Raw genomic sequence first — 24844 nt, 5'->3', positions numbered from 1 at the left:
TTATGACATAACCTGCACATTGAAGACTGCTAGAAAACGTAAGAGGAGGGCACACTTCTCAATTTTGTTAATGAAGCCAGCATTACCTTGATACCAAAACTTACCAGGGATATTACAGGAAAAATAAAACTACAAATTACTGAAGCTCCATTCTTTTTCAGTCACTTCATTCTCTGTGTTTCATTTTGGACAGTTGCTATCACTGTCTTTAAAACCACTGATTACTTCTTTTTTTCTGCTGTAGCAAATCTTCAGTTAATCCTACCCAGTGTATTCTCCATTTCAGATATTGTACTGTTTTCCTCTCAAGAATTTCCATTTGGGGCTTCCTTCTATTTTCAATAGCTCTCTTTAACATGGTCATATTCTTCTCTATCCTTTTGAGCATATGGAGCATATTTATTCTAGTTGCTTTAACATTCTTATTTTGCAATTCCATCAACTCTGTCATTTCTGGATCTTTACTGATTTTTTTTTCTCCTGGTTTTGGCTCATATTTTCCTGTGTCTTTATATCTCTGATAATTTTTGGATTCCAGATACTATGAATTTAACATGGTCAGGTGCTAGATTTTATCTTCTTTCGTTTAGTTGTGTAATTCTTTGCCCTGGCATACAGTTAATTTAATTCTTTCAAGACCTGCCTTTAAGAACTGTAGTGTAAAACTAATCTAGACTCACTACTAAGGCAAGAGCCTTCTGAGAACTCTACCCAATACCCTGTATGTGTCAAAGTCTTTCCACTGTGGCTGAAGGGAACACACACTATTCCCAGTCTTTTGTGAAAGTACAGGAACTGCTTAGCCTACTACTGGCTTTCTGGTAGTTTTCCCCAGGCCACAGGTAGTTTCTTCTCATACATGGCCAGATCAGTGATCAGCCAAACACTCAAAAGGATTCGTCTTCCGATCTTTGGAACTCTGAATAGCTATCTACTCTCTTGCACTCTCCACCTCAAATTCTAACCTCTTTGACCTCCCCAAATTCCAATCTATGCTCCTCAACTCTAGGCTCTGTTTGGATTCCTCTCCTTGTGCTGTGGCCTGAAAACTGTCTCTGGGCAATAAACTCAGGTAATCATAGGTATTCTCTCACTTGCTTCTCCTCTCTCAGAAATCAAAGTCCTATGCTGCCTTTTGTCCAATGTCTTAAAACTACTGTTTCAGCCAGACTCGGTGGCTCACGCCTATAATCCCAGTACTTTGGAAGGCCGAGGCAGGCGGATCTTCTGAGATCAGGAGTTCAAGACCAGCCTGGCTAACATGGTGAAACCCTGTTTCCACTAAAAATACAAAAAATTAGCCAAATGTGGGGGCACACGCCTGTAATCCCAGCTACTCGGAAGGGTGAGACAGGAGAATCGTGTGAACCCGGGAGCAGGAGGTTGCAGTGAGCCAAGATCGCACCACTGCACTCCAGTTTGGCCAGCAAGAGTGAAACTCCATCTCAAATAAATAAATAAATAAATAAAACTACTGTTTCATATATTTTATCTGGTTTTCTAGCTACTTTAAATGGGACGGCAGTTACAAACTTTCAGTTATTAGATAAATGAATTCTAAGAATCTAATAATGTACAACATGATGACTATAGCTAATAATATTGTATTGGCCAGGCACCATGGCTCACGCCTGTAATCCCAGCACTTTGGGAGGCTGAGGTGGGCAAATCACTTGAGGTCAGGAGTTTGAGACCAGCCTGGCCAACATGGTGAAACCCCATCTCTACTAAAAATACAAAAGAAAAAAAAATTAGCTGGGCATGGTGGTGGGCACCTGTAATCCCAGCTACTCAGGAGGCTGAGGCAGGAGAATCACTTGAACTTGGGAGGCAGAGGTTGTAGTGAGCCAAGATCACACCACTGCACTCCAGTCATATATATACACACACACACACACACACACACACATACATATATGATCATATTGTATACCTTAAATATATACAAATTTTGTTAATTATACCTTAATAAGTCTAAAGGAAAATGCAGTGGAAAATAGCCCCAAAATAGGAATAGCTTTTAAAATAAAATGGGGAGAAAATTTAATCCGTGTTATTCCATTGTTTAGAAGCAAAAGTCCTGTATAATCCCTTTAGAGAGTAGAGAGAAAGAGACTTCATTTTTAGCACATTTTCAGATACAAATTGGTAGTTAAAACAAAAACTTCAGGGACATAAATCTTTTCTAGAATAGTTCTTTTAAAAAAATCAAATATTTTCTTTGTTATAATTTATTTTTCAAACCCCTTTACTTAGTCTTTTCATCCCATATCCTAGCTTAAAACATCAAACCAACTACTTAGGTGAATATATCAATATACTAAGAGTTAAGTAAACGACATTTCTGTCCATAAAAATACTGTGCGCCTTTTCACACTGTTTGAATTAGAGAAGAAGCATACTGATCCACGTACTCATAGAAGAGCCCAGGATATCCTAAACTGAATGGCTGCAACGTATACAACAGTAAAAATACTTCTAAATTACTTAGTATCACCAAAAAGAGTTCACTAGTGACCCTTTCCAAATTCAGTGTTTGCTTTTCCTTTGCTGGCCACATGACCACTTAGTATTATTTTTACCAGGCCATCAGTATCTCTTAGTAGAGTTTCTTAATAGATTCCTGTCAGTCCCTCTGGGCTGAAGGTTCCTCATCTATAAAATGAATATATTTGTATTTTTAAAATGCTAAGATGGCTGAATATTAAAAATGCTAAGACTGTTAAATACAAGACCATAGGTCTAGGGCTTGGTAGAATGTTTAGACACAGAATTTGCCCTTTATATTTTAGTAGGCCATCAGTATTTTCTTTCCTGTATTCATGCACCAACTGTATTATACATAGTAATTTTTTGTTCCTTGCCTTTTTCACAGAAACTTTCCTTTAGCACACAAGTACCAATAGGACGCGGCTCACATAGCTTTCTTTGCTAGAAAGCACACACTAGGACCCATGGTATACAGATGGCCTTATACTAATAATGCCCTGTATGTCAACTAAGTATAATGTCTAAGAAGCCTCCTCAGGTTTTACAGTTTGGCTCTCTCCTTTCCCACTCTCAAGGCCACTTAAAACAAGGCTATCAATGTTTATTATCAGGTAAAGTCTTGTTCCTCTACTATATACCTTTTCTTCTTTCTGATTTCTATTGGTACTGCTATACTTCTCTGCTTTTAAGTAACAAACAAAAACCCTGTCCTTTTACATAAATACTACTATCAAATCAGAGTACTCTTTTTTGCACAGAAAACCAAGCAATCCAGCCTGGTGGATAAAATCTTCTGGCCAAAATGTGGTGTAAGAAGGAAAAAAAATGGCCGGGCACAATGGTTCACACCTGTAATCACAGTATTGTGGGAGGCCGAGGCAGGTGATCACTTGAGGTCACAAGTTCAAGACCAGACTGGCCAACATGGTGAAACTCCATCTCTACAAAAAACACAAAACTTAGCTGAGCATGGTGGCATGTGCCAGTAATCCCAGCTACTTGGGAGGCTGAGGCACAAGAATCACTGGACCCTGGGAGGTGGAGGTTGCAGTGAGCCGAGATCATGCCACTAGACTCCAGCCTGGGCGACAGAGCAAGACTCTGCCTCAAAAAAAGGAAAAAAACTTTAATCCCTTCCATGACAGTCTTAGCATTCCCAATGTCTATTCATTGCATATGTAAGTAATTAAATACATAGTAGAGGAAAGAAAATGAAACACTACTAAATTTTGAGGTTAAGTGACTAGGCATAACTTTTACAATTCCAAGGATGGGATACAATAAAGAAAACAAAGCCCTTTATTTTTTCATTTATACCAAAGAGATCTGGACTTAAAGATTTTTCTTACAAAAAAAAAAAAAAATTTCTTACTTGAATCGGTTTTCCCCAACGTATACAATGTGTCTACATTACTGCAGACATACAATGTTTAAAAGGAAATAGTCAATTAAATGAAAATACTTTTCTGAAAGACAGGAACTTTAAACGGTTAAAGGAGAACTGTTTTCTCTTACCATAAGAAGGAGATTCCCGTCCATCTTCTTTATCTGATTCTTTATCTTTTCTTCTCCGGTGGTGATGCTTGTGTCCACGATGCCTATGACGCCGACGACTCTCTTTACTAAACGGGACGTGAACACCAATATATACAGCTCTATGACCTATGAAAAGGTTCACAAACATATTACTAGCCTTCCAAAAGAGAAAAAAGTGATATATGCCAACGTACTCCAAAATCTACTCTGATAAAGAATATAAGTTTGTGTAATTAACAATGATAGTCTCCAGTTACTTCTCTTATTTTACAAAGCACTACAAAGAATATTATGCCAAGTGCTAATATCATTGACAGGTGATTGTACTAAATCTATGACTCTCTTATGTAAGTGTTTGTACATCTAAAAAAAAGATAAGAAAGAAGAGCTCAGCCCACCTGAAATCACACTACGTAGACATATATTTATTCCATCTACATTCATGGCCAACCATAGTTAGTAGAGGTCCTTAAGATATAAATTTTAATAACAAATACTTTATAAAAAATATATTTACTAATTTTTTAGAGTTTTGAACAAAATCAATGAAGTCCAAATTACTGAGAGCTACATTAAATGTAAATAATCCAAATAAAGGGTAGAAACTGTCGGATTAGATTAAAAAAGCAGCAAGTTACTTTGCTTTTAAACTAGTAAAAGCTCCTGCTGATATTGCATTATCCTAACTTTGCAGTCTAAGAACAAAACAGTTATGAAAGGCAGTCTCTGCTTTTGCCCACTAGATGAAACTCAATCAGGAATCCTAGCCACAGAGCTAGGAGCACTATGGAAATATCAAATGAGTGTTGAGTGAAGGGGGATGTGAACTACAAGGTCAACTAATTTGCAACTATGTACACAATTTAAAAAGTAATATGCTGAAATACAAATAGTTAATGACGTTCTTTTCCTAACATAAGATGGTCACAAAACAAGTACTTCAAGAGACTTGGGATTGCCATCTTTATATGTGATTTGAAGTACAGTTGATCCTCATTATTTTTGGGATTCCATATTTGTGAAGTTACTGATTGATTAACATTTACTTGGAACCACAAAATCAATACTTAAGATTTCATGCCATTTTTCAGACAGGCACAGAGCAGCATAAAATTTGAGTTGCCCGACACTCATATCCCCAGCTAAGGCTGAAAAATGTGATACTCTAACATCTTATTTCAGCTGCCAATATACTAATTTCATCAAGTAAATAATCACCTTTTAAATTAAAAGAGGGACAGACTTAACACACTGAACTAAAATAATTTTTTCAACATCTCCCAGTACTCTAGCTTAGCACATGGTAAGCACTTGATAAATGTCTATGGAACTAAATCTCAACTACTAGAAAAAAAAATCCAAATGTAAAAGCTAATCATACAGGGTTTCTTTTTGGAATGATAGAAATGTTTCAAGAATTAGACAATGGTGTTGGTTGCATAACATAGTGAATACATTTTTTAAAAAATTGTAGACTTTAAAATGGTCAATTTTATGTTACGTGAATTACCAATTAAAAAGCAGTAAGAAATAAATATAACAAAACTCAATTTTATTCTAATGAAACTATTTCTTTCAGAACATAAAGAAAAGTGGAAATTAAACAGTTAAATTCCCATCACTCCACTGGGAATTACAACGTTGTTCCTCCAATTAGTACTAATGGGTCTTGGCACACAAGCCCCAATGCACCAAGATAAAAATAAATGCCATGAGTGTGCAGTTTAGAAAGACTAGATAAAATAAATAAAAACAAACTAGAATCCAAAGATTGGTAGATTAAGCCTTATTGTATTTTCTTCTTTTACTATTGCCTCTAGCGTCCTCTGTTGTAATTTTTTTCTTTTTCTTTCCTTTTTCTTCTGCTCTTACTTATTCTATCCAGAGCCTATGTACTCAAACTCTCTTAGATAAACTTAATATCTCTGTCAAACTTGATAACAAAATGTAGTTGCATGCAAAGTATGCAGAGCTTATGGCCTATGATAACCAAAGGAAGTGAAGAAACATAGCCAAGTGCCTCTCCCTTCATATTCCAGGTCACGTATAGGTGAGAGTTGACATTAAATGTTAAATGTATTACTGTACACCTGAATTAGTAAAATTAGCACTAACAATTTTAACCTCCCTAGCTCCTATAATTCACAGGATCTAACCATAAGCTTCTAGATAACTGAGGTTCTTTCTGGAAGCCCTAACAAGACTAGGCTTTTAAAGTCCATTTTTAGAGTTAAAAAAAAAAAAAAAACTTACAAATGAAAACTCTTGTTTCTCTGTCCATCTCTTTTTTAAAATAAACAATTAATAACCCAATATACTACTAGCTCTCATTGAAGATTTTAACTTAATGATGTAGTTCCTAAAAACATCCCCCAAAAATGTCTATCAAAACATTTGCTATGAACACCACCTTAACCACATGTTCGTGGTTAACATCATCAATAATAAGTCATGTTGATATCAGACTGTCCACAGATATAGTGCACTGAAAAGGGCATGTTACTTCTCTTGTACGCTTCCCAAATACCTATAACCTCCACCTACTCGTGATAACATCAGACTAAACCCAAACTGAGAAACACTATATGAAATATCTAACCATTACTCTTCAAAAGTGTCAAAGTCATGAAAAACAAAGAAAGAATGAGGAACTGGTATACATTAGGAGACTTGCAATTAAATGTACTGTTACAGAGCCTGAACTGGATCAACTGAATCCTAGAACAGAAAAAGGCCAGTAGTGGAAAAACCAGTGAAGCCTAAAATCTGTGGTTTAATAGTAAACTAGTAATTAATCAGATTCTAATTAAATTAGTAATTAACCAGTGTTACTTTCTTGGTTTACACAAATGCATGCCTGTGAAAAATGTTAACATTAGCAGAAACTGGGTGAAGTGTATGGAGGAACACTCTGTGCTGCCTTTGCAGCTATTCTGTAAATCTAAAATTATTTTCAAAGGAAAGAAACCACATGCCAGGACTTCTTCCTGTTTAAGGAAGAATGATGGGCAAACAACTCAGTTGCTCTACAACTCTATGCAGAGGTTATTGCAACACTTTAAAAGGCTAATGTAACACCTATAAAATGAATGTTTAGATGGCAACTAATGATAACTGTGGTTTATTAGTCTGGCACTTTAGTGTACTCATTATACAAATTACTCGGCCTGCTAGAAATGAAAAAAAAATAAAAGAATTAACTAATTCTGTGACTCTGTCCTTTCAGTTTTCCAAGTTAAGTTAATGGTAACCATCACTGAATTCTGAAAAGCATTCTGAACTCTTATCTTTTGCCAATACTTTCAAATGGCACTCTTCTAAATGTATGCATTACAACAATAACAAACAAAAACTCAACAAATACTAGGTAAAACTTAAGAGGATACGTACAACAAATATTAATTAGTAATTTATCCTACTAAGCAAAGTAAGTTATTTTAAACAAACTTACTTTCTAGTTCTTCTTTTTCAAACTTGGTGTTCACAGTTGAGCTAGTTTTGCCAAGATCCACGACAGCTTCTTCATCAGGACCCTAAGAACAAATCATTCTCATTGACTCATGAGATCACAATCTATTGAGGACCTATCATACGCATCCTTTGAAATGGCAACAAAATATAAAAGACTGCTTTCTTTCAAATAAATGAATTCTTATTACAGCTAACTGCATTATTTTAAAAATATGTTATGAGCTACTTAAATCCACAGAAGACCATTCAAAAATCCCATAGTAAGAAGTGAAATGGCAAAGATTTTTAAATGGTTTTCTGTGCAAATTACTAAATAAGTGGTAATATATTCATTTCATCCTCAGAAGACAGACCTTCCAGGGTTAGAGATTAAAGAAAATGTGATGTGAGGGGAGTCCTTGGATGCCAACGTGGAATGCTTTCTTTCTTGATCTTTGCTCTTACGTGTCCTAAACAACAGGAAACAGTTATGCTGGATTGAATTATGGTCAAACATAAAGTTGTCAAAGAAAAAGTAGACTCAACATGCAGCACCACTTTATATTAATCAAGAGTTCACAAAAGTTAAAAGAACTTTTTATTTTTCCCCAAAGTAAAATCCATGCCAAAATTTAACCTCTAGGGAAAATCTAGTTTCAGTTGTGAAACTCTCACCTTCACAATTTTGTTCTCTTTTCAGTTCAACAAAAAGTCTAAACATATTTATTGTAAAATGTTGTATAGGTTATTTTTAAAATGAGAAAATTTTAGCTTTAACTTCCCTTCTCAACTTGTAATAACTTTCAAACGGACATTCTAATCATCATTAACTACTTACTATTAACTTATTACGCACAAAGATTCTGTGCCACTGCTAGAGAGAGAAGAACAAATACCCTACCCTCAAAAAGTCTTAGAAATCTAGTCCTGGTTTCTAGCCGGACCAGCTACAGCTTCCTCTGGACTGATACCCAGCATGGGGCTATTGGAGCTATGCAGGGAAACCCTCCCTGACCTCTACCAGAGCTGGCCAGGCAGCTCTATACTCTTTTACAATGTATACCAAGTAAACTGAGATACAATTGTTGCTTCTGTGGAAACCCACAGTGTTCAAATCCTTAGTAGGTAAACTCAGGAACTGAATTGATTTGATTAAATTTTCAAATAAATTCCTTGCTATCCAAACTACCACTATTTGTTACCCAAAACTCAGAACAGGACACAGTATATGAAGTAAATGCAGATCTTTTGATATCCAAATTTACTTTCTAAAGGCTATATATCCAAACTGTAAATCAAATATATTTGGATATCAGGACATACATGTATACAACTCTGAATGATTGGTGTTCAATTTAATATAGGTAATAGAGGTATTAAATGACTTGCTATGGTTCCATATTTAAAGGAGTGGGAGCAAGCCATGTGGACCATAAAATTTCATACGATGGACTAAGAACATGGGCCAGGTGTGGTGGTTCACACCTGAAATCCCAGTACTTTGGAAGGCTGAGGTACGAGTATCACTTGAGCCAGGAGTTTGAAACCAGCCTGGGCAACATAGCAAGACCCCATCTCCATTTATTTAACACGATTTTTAATTTAACAAAATTTTAAGGCCGAGCGCGGTGGCTCATGCCTGTCATCCCAACATTTTGGGAGGCCAAGGTGGGTGGATCACCTGAGGTCAGGAGTTCGACACCAGCCTGGCCAACATGGTGAAACCCTCTCTCTACAAAAAATAATTAGCCAGGTGCACAAATTAATCAAGCTGCCTTACAGCATTCACTTCCTCAGTAACAAGGAAAATCCAAAGTAGGAAACCAAACCAAACCCCAAAACTGCAATTTCCACCCATGAACCAAGTCATCCTCTGAAATCTTTAGCCAAATCCTCCAACGACTTCATGTCATTGAGTCTCTGAACATGCATAGGTATAAAAGATAAGCTCTCCTAAGTAAAACGCACAGAAGTTGTATCCTGAAGGTAGCATACTGCCTATTCTAAAAGGGATTAACTGCTCACATTCCAAACTTTCATTTAGGTTGCACAATTGCCAGGATATGAAGCAAAACAATTAACTCTCACCTTCAAATAAAAACAAAAAAGACTCAAAAACAGCTTAAGTTATATAGTCTCACAATACTTACAAATATATTGTTTACTATACTTATTTAAAATACACATACCCTTTGACCTCTAAATATCTATCATGGATAAATGCTCCCACATGTACCAAACATGATATATAAAAAAAAAAAAAGAGTACATCTTCTCATGCTCTACACAGGCTGTTCCTACTAGATACTGTCTGCAAAGCCCTGGGCAAGAAAAAGTTCCACTTCTCTGAACTTTCATTTTCATTGAGGCATTCTTTCTAATATTTAAAAAAGTGAAACAAAAATGTGTGTCAATAGTAACAAGACAATCTCATACCAAAGAGTTCTAGGAAACAGTTTGAGAAACCAGACCCAAAAAATGGAAGCAGATCTTATGTCCTGATAAGAAAAATTCTCAAAGATATTTGTTTAGTGAAAAAGCACATTGTAGTGAATAAGGTCAAGTTTATGTTAAAAATATTTACAAGACTAAACCAAAATTTTATTGCCATAGTTACAGGTTTTCATATGTATTTATTTATATTAAGTAAAAAGCAGGGGAAAAGGTTTGATGGTATCCACACCAAATTTTTTTTTTTTTTTTTTTTTTTTTTTTTTTTTTTTTGTGCTAAATGTGCTACTGCAGCTCAGACACACCAAATTCTTAACTGCTCGTTTCTGGAAAGGGAACTGGGTTTGAATGGAAGTCAAATCAGAATATGAATTTATTGTTATTGTTTCAGTTTTCAATGAGAACGTTTTCATGTGTAACTTGCATAACTAAATTATTTTATTTCATTTCATTTTAATTTGACAGAGACTCCCTCTGTTGCCCAGTCTGGAGTGCAGCCTTTGGGAGGCCGAAGCAGGCAGATTATTTGAGGTCAGGAGTTTAAGACCAGCCTAGCCAACATGGCGAAACCTGTCTCTACTAAAAATACAAAAATTAGCTGAGTGTGGTGGAGCACTCCTGTAATTCCAGTTACTCAGAAGGCTTGAACCCAGGAAGTGGAGGTTGCAATAAGCCAAGATTGCACCACCGCACTCTAGTCTGGGCAACAGAGCAAGATCCTGTCTCCAAAAAAATAAAAAAACCAAAAACCAAAACCTAGATCATAAATTTTAAAACCCAGCATCAACATATGACAAAATCAAATTCAATTCAAAATGCAAATCCCAGCAAAATCAAATCGAGTTTTGTTAGAAACAGATTTATACCTTCATAAGACATTTTACTAATTCTTCTCATAGCTATTTACCTTGCCTGAAAAAGCAAAATGCACAATTTATATTTCTGGTCAAATTATCAAAAATGACACAACATGCCAAATCAAAATGACACTTAACCTGCCAAAGGCAAAGTACTAGAAGTAAAGGATGTTAAAAGATTCCTTTAAAATACATGGTAAATCTAGTCTAATATTCTTTTTGACACCCCGAAGTTTACAAAAATCCATTGAAATAGCCATCAGAGATCCCTGTTACAAATTATTTTTTTCCATTACTTAAGACATATGGCTATTGCCCAAAAGTAATGCCTGTCACAAATTATGATTAACCACATAATTTCATAGTTATCGAACACTTTAACTTCAAAACATACTTAACCATTAAGAAAAAGTGATTTATTTCCTAATATCTCAGCCAAGTAATTTTTAAAGACGCATTCAAGTAATATTAACTAACCAAAGAATGAGTTTTATAGAAGAATAAAGATGCTACAAACATTTTTAACTTTACACACAGAATTCCTCTTCAACAGATGACATCCACAGCCAAGGACACAGAGGATGATACTATTCTAAGCCAGTGCTAATAAGCCTGACATTTCTTCAAGCTTCACTATTCAACTCTGATTCAAATTCATTTGTAAATAAAATATAAGATCTTAATTAGGTACATACAGGTAACTTCTTCTCCAGACGAAATCTTTCCATAGTAATACAGAAATGCCTTGTTTTTGATGATGTAATGCAGTAAGTCCTTTGAAGTTTCCAGGGACAGTGAGCACATATCTGATTTAGGTCACTGTGCTTTGCAGAGATTAACTCTTCTAAGTTACTTTTATGGCGCAGCCAATCACTGTGTTCTAAGTTACCTAATCTTTGAAGCTAATAACTACAACCTACACAGGGTCACAGCATAACAGATTTGGAAGGTAATATACACATTTAGTTTTAAGTAAAAATACCAAGAGGAATGCAGCAATTCATTTTTAACTAAAACCTTTCTGCAGTGTTAGTACAAACAGTGCATACTCTAAGAATACATGTGGATGGATGTGAGAGTATCTATACCATAGAGAAGGTACTTTCAAAACTATGCTCAGTTAAATCTAGCCCTTTAATTAATTTCAGAAAAAATCCAAAGATGTTTCCATTGGAAAAATTTCACCTTTTTCAAATCACAAAATTTATGCCAACTCACATGTAACTGTATTAATAAATGGATTAATAAATCATATTATGGTTTATAATTATCATTTTAGCCAAAACAAGTGTTAATATGGACAATAGTTAGAAAAAAAATGAGACACGGGATTCTCTACATTCTTAAAAATTCCTGAAGATCTCACAGGGCCTTTGTTTATACAAGTTACCACATCAGGATTAAAACAGAAAACTTCAAAATATTTATTCAGAATCATTTAAACAATAATAAAGCCATTACATGTTAACATACTAACATTTTAATAAAAATAACTTCTCAAAAACAAGACAAAATTTAGTGGGAAGAATGGCTCTGTTAATTTTTACATATTCAACATATCTTAATTTTTACATATTTAACTTCATAGAAGACAACTGGATTCTCATATGTACTTCTGCAGTCAATCTGATGTGATCTGTCCTTGGTTCAAGTTCATTTAAAAAAAAAATCCAGGGCCGGGAGCTGTGGCTCACATCTGTAATCCCAGCACTTTGGAAGGCTGAGGTGGGTGGATCACAAGGTCAGGAGTTCAAAACCAGCCTGGCCAATATGGTAAAACCCCATCTCTACTAAAAATACAAAAATTAGTCAAGCGTGGTGGCGGGTGCCCGCAGTATCAGATACTCAGGAGGCTGAGGCAGGAGAATCACTTGAACCCGGGAGGCAGAGATTGCAGTGAGCAGAGATCACACCACCGCACTCCAACCTGGGTGACAGAGCAAGACTCCATTTTTATACTTATTTTGTCATTCAGAATATTAAAGCAAAACAAAAAGGCTGAGATTTAATAAGATAACTAGTTTTTACTGCTTCGCTAAAGTGCTCTTTGTATACACAGATTTGCTTCTTGGTACCATCAATTCTATAAGGTAGCAAATAGATGATATTTAATATTTTCTTTTTTTTTTTTTTTTGAGACGGAGTTTCGCTCTTGTTACCCAGGCTGGAGTGCAGTGGTGCGATCTCGGCTCACCACAACCTCCGCCTCCTGGGTTCAGGCAATTCTCCTACCTCAGCCTCCTGAGTAGCTGGGATTACAGGCACGCGCCACCATGCCCAGCTAATTTTTTGTATTTTTAGTACAGACGGGGTTTCACCATGTTGACCAGGATGGTCTCGATCTCTTGACCTCGTGATCCACCCACCTCGGCCTCCCAAAGTGCTGGGATTACAAGAGTGAGCCACTGCGCCTGGCGATATTTAATATTTTCTATAAAAATATCTATATCCCATAGCTAAAATCTTACTATCCAGCTCATCCTGGAGAATTCACTGATGATGTGCACTAAATATGTAACAAAATAAGAAATGTAAAACTAATACATCAAACAGAAAAGATACTTTCTTTTATCTTTCACAACTTTACATAGGGACACTGACTGTAGGTAACAGGTGAAAGACATGTCATAGACTTCAAATACAATTAAGGCTTCTCAACTCCTCCAAGAACAGAAATCCCAGTAACATCAACAGTTATAATACACATATAATTAATTAAATATCTGAAATATTCACCCTTATGATGTATGATATACATTTGGCAAATAAACATAAATCTGAAGAGTAAGACATGTGTCATTCAATTATTTTTTAAATTCTCAATACATCATGCCCCCAAAGAACATCTGCAATCAGGTTAAAAACTAGTTTCTGGCTGGGCATGGTGGCTCATGCCTGAATCCTAGCACTTTTGGAGGCTGAGGCAGGCAGATCACCTGAGGTCAGGAATTCAAGACTAGCCTTGCCAACATGGTGACCCCACCTCTACCAAAAACACAAAAATTAGCCAGGCATGGTGGTGCGAGCCTGTAATACCAGCTACTCTGGAGGCTGAGGCAGGAGAATTGCTGGATCCTGGGAGGCGGAGGCTGCAGTGAGCTGAGATCATGCCACTGCATTCTAGCCTGGGCAGCAGAATGAGACTCCATCTCAAAAAAAAAAAAAAAACCATTTCTAAAATGACCTCTTGAAATACACTTCCTGTGGAAAATCTTGGCCCTCCCCACCAGGACTTAAGAGCTTAACCTGCTGGTCAAGCACATGTCTGCCCCATTCCTCTCCTCCCCCACTGGATTATAAAAACCATAAGCATAGGGATTTGGGTGGGAGGAAGGGAAGGTAAAGCAACCCAAGAGGGAAAAGAAGAAAGAAACTAAGTGCATGTACCAACTTTTTAATTTCTCAAATACAAAACAAAATGTTATATATCAAAATACGAAAGACACATTTCTCCAACATTTCCCATTGTAAGTGACACTATCATGGACACTATTAGACCAGTATTCCAATAAAATTTTTAAAAATCAAGGTTTATAGGTGAAATAGGTAAAGTTAGTTTACTATGTTCTTTGATAAAATAAAAATATAAAGTAACTCAACAAATAAACTGAAACTTTAATCAATAGGCTTTCATTTGTCTAATTATTTAAAGATTTATTTTCAGTATAATTTTACTGAACAGCAGGCATACACAGAAGTCTCATTTGATCCCTCGCTCTGTTTTCAGCCTTCTTGCTAATGTTTTTATGCAAATGGGAATATATATGTTCTTACAAAAAGAGAGCATTCATTACACACTTACTGTTTTATATATAACCTATATTTCTTAACTTAAGGTACATTTTTAAGTAATTTATCAAATTAATATGTAAATGGTAGAAAAATCCAAGGTTACAAAAGTGCCCCCAAATAACCAAGCATTCCTCCCATTCCCACTTTCGCTCATGAGCTAGAACCACATTCTGTTGTGTCTTGTAATTATTTTTGATTGCTAGAGTTACCATTATAACTTTAAATAATTTATTTTATGTCTTGGTTTATCAATTTTAGACAGTGTTTATCAATTTTTTTACATCTTTTTTTACGTCTTTGGTTTATCAATTTTAGACAATTTTTTGTGGAACCGACAGTATCTGTTTGTTCCACAAAAAAGAAAAGAATTTTCTCTAACACACCCATACCCTTTCATTTGCAATCTCTCTTCCACATCTCAGTTTTTTATATATATTATATATATATATATATATATATATATATATTTTTTTTTTTTTTTTTTTTTTTTTTTTTTTTCTGAGACAGGGTCTCACTCTGTTGCCCAGGCTGGAGTGCAGTGGCGCAATCTCTGCTCACTGCAAACTCTGCCTCCCAAGTTCAAGCAAGTCTCATGTCTCAGCTTCCCTAGCAGCTGGGATTACCAATGCCTGCAATCACACCCTGCTAATTTTTATATTTTAAGTACAGACTGGGTTTCTCCACGTTGGCTAGGCAGGTCTTGAACTCCTGGCCTCGACAGATATCCACTCGCCTGGGCCTCCCAAACTGCTGGGATTACAGAAGCCACTATACTCAGCTTATGTTTTTATTTTTGTATCAAGATTCATAACATTTACATTCTATTCAACTAATAAAGCCTTCTAAGCTGTGTCCTCTGGTTAATTCTAAAAACTGAAAACTCATATTAATAAGCATTCGAAGTACTAGAATTACTTAAATACTGTATTATCTAGTGCAGAACCAATAATTAAAATTGGACCATCTGAATCGATGTCACCAAATCTCTACTGCTCACAAGAGACTATTTCAAACATTAAAGTAGATCCCTCTCTTAATTTATTATCAACGGTGTTTTCCCCTAAGTTGTCTGAGTGATGTTCAGCTCACATTATTCCTTTTTCATTTAAGAAGGCCTTGAGAAATATGCTTCACAATGAATATATGGGTAATAAAGAAAATCTTTTCATGTTCAAAAATCATTTTACTTGATATGTATTTTGGATAGATACCTTCTCTCAGGTACTATGCCATGGCCTTTAAGAATCTGGTGCTGTTGACCAGAAGCCTAATATCCACTGGGTTTTTGTTTCATCAAGATGTGTCTAGATGTGTTTTTTATTATTCCTTCAGGATTCCCAGTAGACCTTTACAACATGACTCAAGTATAATGAAAATAAAACAAATCTGTCAAGAAGTGACAAAATTATAACCAGATACCAAGAGCAAACATATTAAAGTGTAAAATACTAAAGATTTCAGCTGGGCGCAGTGGCTCACACCTGTAATCCCAGCACATAGGGAGGTCAAGGTTGGTGGAACACAAGGTCAGGCGTTTGAGACCAACCTGGCCAATATGGTAAAATCCCATCTCTACTAAAAATACAAAACTTAGCCGGGCGTGCTAGCAGGTGCCTGTAGTCCCAACTACTCAGGAGGCTGAGGCAGGAAAATCGTATGAACCAGGGAGACAGAGGTTACAGTGAGTGGACATGGACCACTGCACTCCAGTCTGGGCAACAGCAAGACATCACCTCAAAAAAACAAAACTTAAAGATTTTGCTTGATATGTGAGCTGTAAGATTCCACTGTCTGCAGGAAAATCCATCAAATTTGAATGTGGAGCTAATGTAAGGAATACAGAACAAAAAACAAAATTATGTTTATTTGCAGACGATGTGATTGTGTACCTAGAATGACAGATTCAACCAATCGGCACAAATAAAAACATTCATTTGGCCAGACCTGGTGGCTCACCCATGTAATCCTAGCTACTTGGGAGACTGAGGCAGGGAGAACTGCTTGAAGCCAGGAGGCAGAGGTTGCAGTGAGCAGAGATGGCAGCACTGCACTTCAGTCTGGGTGACGGAGCAAGACTTCATCTCAAAAACAAAAACCACATTCATTTGAAGGTAACCAATTACGAGATAAATTAAAACCCATAGTTTTTCTTTAATTAAGCAGTAACAGGCTAGGAATAGTGATAATCCTACTTTGGTAGACCAAGGCTGGAAGACTGTTGAGGACAGGAGTTTGAGACCAGCCTGGGCAACAAAGAAAGACCTTGTCTCTACAAAAGGCAATAATGATGCTGGGTGCGGTGGCTCACGCCTGTAATCCTAGCACTTTGGAAGGCCGAGGCGGGCGGATCACAAGGTCAGGAATCGAGACCAGCCTGACCAATATGGTGAGACCTCATCTCTACTAAAAATACAAAAATAAGCAGGGCGTGGTGGCGCGTGCCTATAGTCCCAGTTACTCAGGATAGCTGAGGTAAGAGAATCGCTTGAACCCGGGAGGCGGAGGTTGTGGCGAGCCAGTATCGTGCAACAACAACTACAACAACAACTACTACAACAACAACAACAACAACAACAAGCGAGGCATTGTGGCATGCTCCTGTAGTCCCAGCTACTAGGGTGGCTGAGGTGGGAGATCACTCGAACCTGGGAGGCAGAGATTGCAGTAAGCCAAGACTATACCACTGCATTCCATCCTGAGAAAGAGATTCCATCTCAAAAAAAAAAAAACACAAAAAACAAAAAAACGAGCCAAGTAATTCCCTTAAGTGAAAACACAAATGGCCAATAACTAAAGGGACACGCTCGCTAAATGTTTAACAAATGGAATTTAAGACCCATCAGATTAGGAACCAATTTTAATGGAACCACACGAGATTTAATTTTTTTCTTTTTTCCTTACTTTTTTTTTTGGTGGGGGGAGGGAAACGCAGTCTCTATCTACTGCCCAGGATGGAGTGCAGTGGCACAATCTCGGCTCACTGCAACCTGGGCCTCCTGGGTTCAAGACATTCTCCTGCCTCAGCCTACCTAGTAGCTGGGACTACAGGCTCGCACCAACACGCCCAGCTATTTTGTTGTTGTTGCTGTTGTATTTTCAGTAGAGACGAGTTTCACCAGGTTGGTCTCAAAATCCTGACCTTGTGATCCGCCCGCCTCGGCCTCCCAAAGTGCTGGGATTACAGGCGTGAGCCACCACGCCTGACCTCCATAATTTTTTTAAACTCACATTTAAAACCAGTAGAGGCAGGCAGATCACCTGAAGTCAGGAGTTGGATGGAGACCAGCCTGGCAAACATGGCGAAACCCAGTCTCTACTAAATATACAAAAATTAGCTGGGCGTGTGGCGGGTGCCTGCAATCTCAGCTACTCAAGAGGCTGAACCCCGGAGGCGGAGGTTGCAGTGAGCCGAGATCCCATCGTGGTACTCCAGCCTGGACGACAGAGCGAAACTCCACCTCAGAAACAGAAAAAAAAGGAAAAGAGAAGCCCAGCCCAGCGCGGTGACTAATGCCTGTGATCCCAGTGACAGCGCCAAGCAAAAAGAGCTCCCAAGCTAAGCTACCAGTGGCCTGCGCACTGGGAAGATGGGGTGGAGCCACAAAAAGTTCGCGCCATTTGCAGGGGGAAGAGCCTGGCCCTGCCTGTTCCGGGGTAGTAATGTGGAATTCAATTGGTGGCCTAGCAGAACTCCATCTCACTTTGCTGTGTTCTTTCTCTTGGGAGTCTACGAGGCAATCTGCACACTGGAAGGATGGGGTGGAGCCGGGAAAAGTTCGTGCCATTTGCAGCGGGGGAAGAGCCTGGACCCTCCTGTTCCGGGGTAGTAACGTGGAATTCAATTGGTGAGACGGACAGCCTGTTAGCAGGATTCCATCTTACTTTGCTGTGCTGGTTGTTTTCCTTTTCAACCAATAAATTCGTAACTCCCCACCGTTCAAAGTGTCTGCGTGCCAAATTTTTCCTGCCCTTGTGACAAGAACCCGGATTTGTCTACAACATCAGCACTCTGGGAGGCTAAGGCGGGAGGATTGCTTGAGCTCAGGGTTTTGAGAAGAGTTGAACCCAGGAGGCAGAAGATACAGTGAGCCAAGATTGCGCCACTGCACACCAGCCTGGGAGGCTCTGTCTCCAAAAAAAAAAAAAAAAAAAAAAAAACTGTAGTTTTTAATATCATTTTCATTTTTTAGGAAGGATAAAATCCATTTGTGAGTTTGTGTCTATATGAACACATAGAAGGCTACATAGATTAATCTGTTTCAACAAAGATGTTTCTCTAAAAACAGTAAAGACCTATTTATTCAATATATTTAACATAAAAGATAACTGAAAATTCATTAAGGGTGAAATATTAAGTGACATTTTAGTCCATTCTTCAAAACTACAATCAAGACTGGGCTTGGTGGCTCACGCCGGTAATCCCAGCACTTTGAGAGGCAGAGGCGGGTGGATCACCTGAGGTCAGGCGTTTGAGACCAGCCTGGCCAACATGGCGAACCCCCGTCTCTACTAAAAATACAAAAATTAGCCAGGCCCACGTGGTGGCGGGCGCCTGCAATCTCAGTTACTCCGGAGGGTGGGGCAGGAGAACTGCTTGAACCTGGTAGGCAGAGGTTGCAGTGAGCCGAGACTGCGCCACCACTGCACTCCAGCCTAGACAACAGAGCCCCACTCTGTCTCAAAAAAAAAAAAAAAAAAAGGCAACCAAGCAAGCCCAGCGCAGTTGCTCTTGCCTGTAATCCTAACGAGAGCACCAAGTAAACAGGGATCCAAGACAACCTACCAGTGGCCTGCGCACTGGGAGGATAGGGTGGAACCGCAAAAAGTTTGCACCATTTGCAAAGGGAAAGAGCCTGGCCCCTCCTGTTCCGGGGTAGTAACATGGAATTCAATTAGTGAGATGGACAGCCTGCTACCAGGACTCCATCTCACTTTGCTGTGTTCTTTCTTTTCCTCTTCAGAGTCTACGGGACAATCTGCGCACTGGGAGGATAGGGTGGAGACGCGAAAAGTTGGCGCCATTGGCAGGGGCAAGAGCCTGTCCCCGCCTGTTCCGGGGTAGTAACATGGAATTCAATTGGTGAGATGGACAGTCTGTTAGCAGGACTCCATCTTTCTTGGCTGTGTTGTCCTTTTTCTTTTTTCGTCCAAGAAATTCGTAACCCCTCACCTTTCAAAGTGTTTTGTGTGCCTAGTCTTTCCCGCCCGTGTGACAACAACCCGGTTTTGTCTATAACACCTGCACTTTGGGAGGCCAAAGCAGGCGAATTGCTTGAGCTCAGGGGTTTGAGACCAGCCTAGGCAACGCCCAAAAACACGAAAATTTACCAGGCGGGCCTGTAATCCCAGCCACTCGGGAGGCTGAGCCGGGAAAATCGCTTGAACCTGGGAGATGAAGGTTGCAGTGAACTGAGATCGCGCCACTGCACTCCAGCTTGGGATACGGAGCAAGACTCCATATCAAAAAAAAAAAAAAAAAAAAAAAACTACAACCAATGTTTCAAGTAGATACAACTTTAATAACAAAGCAAGTAACATTTTTGAAAAAGCATTTCACAAGTTCAGCTACCTACAGAAGATGGCTCAAAATTTTCCTAACCATTTTCCCATTTTCTAAAACTGAACTGGTAGGAACAGTAAAAAATAATAATAATAATAATAACGTTTTTGCTGCTTTACAGTTATTAAATTATACAATCTAACTGATTTAATTCATTTTAAACTAATTAATTTGATTATATAATAAATTTAAGATTTTTTGAAATTTTAAATTCAGGAAAAAGAAATACTAAATGGCTTAGAATTCGAATTGTGAATTTCAAGCAGCCAAAGTGGGGGGAACCTAGAAATTTTAAATTAGGTGGAAAACTGTACAGGAATTAAAGTGATTAAGAAAGCATATGCAGTAGCCATTTAAGTTCCCTTTACAGACGGGAAATTACCTTTTCGGTATAGGAACATAATACAGGAATGTAACTAGATGCGAATGATACTGCTGACAAAGCAGAGGACCTGTGTTTCTCTGTATGACAGAAAGGAGGGGGGGTACAGAAAAGGTGCACAATTTTAATTATGAGAAGACATGTTTTAAATTCTTTAAAATTTTTACTATCTCGACCAGGCACAGTGGTTTACGCCTAGAATCCCAGCACTTTGGGAGGCTGAGGCAGGTGGATCACCTGAGGTCAGGAGTTCGAAACCAGCCATGCCTGTAATCCCAGCACTTTGGGAGGCCGAGGCGGGTAGATCACAAGGTCAGGAGATCGAGACCATCCTGGCCAACATGGTGAAACCCCCATCTCTTAAAAAAAAAAAAAAAAATTTGGAGCAAGTATTACTCTCCCAAGTATGTGAAAGAAGAAACTTGAGACTCAGAAAAGTTAAATAATGTTCCCAATTGCTTCAGCTTGGATAAGACAGAATTTAAGATAATGTCCTGCCTCTAGGGACAATGCACTTTTACTGGGCCACTTACAAACATTATTGTTAATTCTCACAAAAACTCCTTATAGTAACACAGCTGATCATTATTCAAATCAGGGGTATGTGATTTCAAAGCACCCATGTTCATTCCACTAGGCCACATACCACACCCTGTTTTAAACTTTTTACTCATAGGCCATATTTATGGAATTGTAAGTAAAACAATCACAAAAATGTTCACCTCAGTATTTTAAAATACTAGCAATTCAGTACCAGCTAACAAAATTGAAATCAAAGCAATAAGCAACACAAACATTAACACAATAAACCAGTATTAACAACAAACATGAAGATTTTAATTTGATTTACACAGATAAACTTGAAGCAAATAGCCAAGAAAAGAGGAAGGAGAAATCTCTATAAGACAAATGGAAACCTGTCTAATTTTAAAAACATATGTTTCAGTATGGAGCACAGCCAGTCCACTGGGTTTCATACTGCTAAATATCACTGCTGAGTTCACATTGCTTAATTTGGGCAACCACTTCAGTTTTTAGCACCACTAAAATTTTAACAGCTCACAGAACTCACAGACACACTTCTTATGTTTACCAGCTTATAAAGGATATTACAAAGGATATAAATGAAGAGATGTGTAGGACAAGGTATAGTTTTCCATAAGTCCTCTTCAAATTAAACACATTACAATATTTCAAGTATTTCTGAGTCAAACTGACTAAACAAAGTCTTGCTAATTGTAGATTTTGGGTTTTTTTTGCCCATGAGCTTAAAGGCTTAAGCAGTTAATTTGAGTTTGAAATTGAACAGAAGATAATATGTTGGCAGTTCTTTCTTCTCATTACACCTCAATTTATTAATATTATACATGTAACAAGTAATCTATTAATGAAGTATGAAGTTAAATTTGCCAAAATAAAAACTTTGATGTACTGTTAATTTATAAGCCAAATAACAGCATTTAATCTAAATACTAATACTTGGGTGTTAACATTTTAAGGAATATATATGATTGATGTATATACTGAACATATGAATATATATGTATTAACATATGAATATATATGTATTATTCACAAAAGAATGAAATCAACTGTTAATCTATAGCAATGGTTTTCCAACTTGTTTTAAGTAAAGGAATAAAACAATGAGTAGCTCCAACTTTAAAAAAAAAAAAAAAAAAAAAACAGCAAACCCTGGAAACACATTTTGCATCACGACCCAGTATGTAACATACCTCTTCACTTGATCTTAGCCAAAAGGCCAAGCATAACATACCTCTTAACATGTCATGTATGTACGTATGCATGAATAAAACAAACAAAAGTTTTCACAAAACAATATTTGTCCTTACTATCTGTAACGTAGTTTTTAAGTTTTCTATTCTGTTCCTTTCTTTTCTAACACTTATAATACACTACATTGTTCTTACAAGTTATTAATAAGTCACAACCTGCAGCTTGGAAAAGATTCAATCTGAAGTAAGGAAAAGATTCAGCAGATGAATATTTGGGGTAGATCCTTTCTGAATTTTATTTAACAATAACTACATTAAAAGCAGGCAGAGGCTAGTCAGAATTTCAGCCCCATAGCTATTTGAAATGGAGAACAAGGTGAAAGGGGGCAAATTTGAAGCTTTAATACACCATCAACAAAGTGAGTAAAAAAAATTCCCATTAGGGCTGGGCGTGGTGGCTCACGCCTGTAATCCCAGCACTTTGAGAGGCCAAGGTGGGGGGATCACAAGGTCAGGAGTTTGAGACCAGCCTGACCAACATGGTGAAACCCTGTCTCTTAAAAAATTTTTTTAAATAAAATTTTTAAAAAATTCCCATTAAAGGTCCCATGCCTTCATTTTATAAACTGTGGTTCAGATTTATTTGTTTCAGATGACAAACTAAAGCAAAAGTTTTGACATTTGAGGCATTAAACAGTAAATGACTCCTAACCAACAGGCCCAACAAAAATTTGTCAGCCAACGCTCATTTTTTACACTTTATGTGACATTCCTGAGGCCAACTGAAAAATAAAGCTGAAAATGTTATCATTTTGGCTTTATACAAAAATCCTCTCAGTGAACAGTATTTACTCCTCCAGTCAGCTACTGATTCTAAATGAGCAGAGAGGCAGCAATCCTCCAACATCTAAAATCACTGCTACCAAATTACAATCTCAAACTGCCCCTAACTATTCAAAGCCCACAATCATAACAAAGAAAGCACTGGCATGGTATAAAATAACAATCCCTCGGAGCTAATCCAGTCAATATTCATTTCTTAACCTTGTAAGCCATTTATTGCTAAACCAATGCAATTAGCAGAGGATAGCAAATAAATTAACATATAAAAATTGAATACATGTGCTTAAGTCAATAACAAGACAGTAAATTAAAAACAAATTTTTTTAATTGACTGGTTGTGGTGACTCATGCCTGTAATCCCAACACTTTGGGACGACAAGGTGGGCTGATCACCTGAGGTCAGAGTTCGAGACCAGCCTGGCCATCACACAGCAAAACCTCATCTCTCCTAAAAATACAAAAAATTAGCCTGTAGTCCCGGCTACTTGGGAGGCTGAGGCAGGAGAATCACTTGAACCTGGGAGGCGGAAGTTGCAGTGAACCCAAATCATGCCACTGCACTACAGCCTGGGCAACAGAGGGAGATTCCGTAAAAGATTTGAATCAGCTTAAAAAATGGAGGTAAGAAAACATCTCAAAAATTGATAAGTTGGGAATGGTGTGTGTGTATGCACCATTTAGTCCCAGCTACATGGGAGGCTGAGGCCAGAGGACCACTTGAGCCCAGGAGTTCAGGGCTCCTGTGCACTATGATTATGCCTGTGAATAGCCACTGCATTCTTGCCTGGGCAACATAGCAAGACCTCATTTCTTTAAAAACTAATGCAATTAACTTAATAAAAATCAATACATGTCTCTTAACGACAAGCTGAATTACTTTAAAATTCCTACTTTAATAACCTCTTTGATAAATCACATTTTTCTAAACTAGAAGAGCAGCTTGAGGCCAGGCTCACGCCCATAATCCCAGCACTACCGGAGGCCGAGGTAGGCAGATCACTTGAGCTAAGGAGTTGGAGACTAGCCAGGGCAACATGGCAAAACCAAAAATATAAAAAACTAACCAAGCATGGTGGTGCATGCCTATAGTTCCAGCTACTTGGGAGGCTGAGGTGGGAGGATTGCTTGAGTCCAGGAGGTGGAGGCTGTAGTAAGCCAAGCACTCCAGCCTGGGTGACAGAGTGAGACCCCATTTCAAAAAATAAACCAATAAATAGATAGATGATAGGCAGATTGAGTATATTAACCCCATAAAATTCAGTGCCACATAGTTATTTTGGAAATTCCTAAACATCTTTAAGTTACGATAATAAATTATAACCGTGATTTCATTTGTTATCGGTAACAAATCTACAGCAGAAAAGAAATTCAATGATAAAAGAAAACAGTTAAAAACAAGTTTTAGGGCCGGGCGCGGTGGCTCAAGCCTGTAATCCCAGCACTTTGGGAGGCCGAGGCGGGTGGATCACGAGGTCAAGAGATCGAGACCATCCCGGTCAACATGGTGAAACCCCGTCTCTACTAAAAATACAAAAAATTAGCTGGGCATGGTGGTGTGTGCCTGTAATCCCAGCTACTCAGGAGGCTGAGGCAGGAGAATTGCCTGAACCCAGGAGGCGGAGGTTGCGGTGAGCCGAGATCGTGCCATTGCACTCCAGCCTGGGTAACAAGAGCGAAACTCCATCTCAAAAAAAAAAAAAAAAAAAAAAAAAAAAAAAAAAAAAACAAGTTTTAAAAACAGTCTAAA

The 24844-nt window shown here is 37.8% G+C and overlaps 1 protein-coding gene across 12 annotated transcripts in view; it reads right to left on the bottom strand.

Annotated features, from left to right (window-relative positions):
• The window catches only part of SLC4A7 (solute carrier family 4 member 7), a 101227-nt gene that overhangs the window by 65052 nt on the left and 11331 nt on the right, over positions 1-24844 (bottom strand). For 6 of the 12 annotated variants that reach the window (XM_021666481.2, XM_021666484.2, XM_021666485.2 and 3 more), the window contains exons 2-3: positions 7478-7559; positions 4006-4152 (exon numbers count right to left, since the gene is read on the bottom strand). In XM_021666481.2, the coding sequence (XP_021522156.1) occupies positions 4006-4152; positions 7478-7559 (229 nt within the window). Of the gene's footprint in view, positions 1-4005; positions 4153-7477; positions 7560-11479; positions 12663-24844 lie in introns of those variants that run through there. The other 6 variants (XM_012435532.2, XM_012435537.2, XM_012435534.2 and 3 more) reach the window with 6 other exon arrangements.

Source organism: Aotus nancymaae, unplaced genomic scaffold, assembly GCF_030222135.1.
Source record: "Aotus nancymaae isolate 86718 unplaced genomic scaffold, 86718_ANA_hifiasm-v0.15.2.pri h1tg000019l, whole genome shotgun sequence".
NCBI classification, from domain to species: domain Eukaryota; kingdom Metazoa; phylum Chordata; class Mammalia; order Primates; family Aotidae; genus Aotus; species Aotus nancymaae.
Note: the sequence above shows the minus strand (reverse complement) of the source record. Positions and strands in the feature narration are given on the sequence as shown.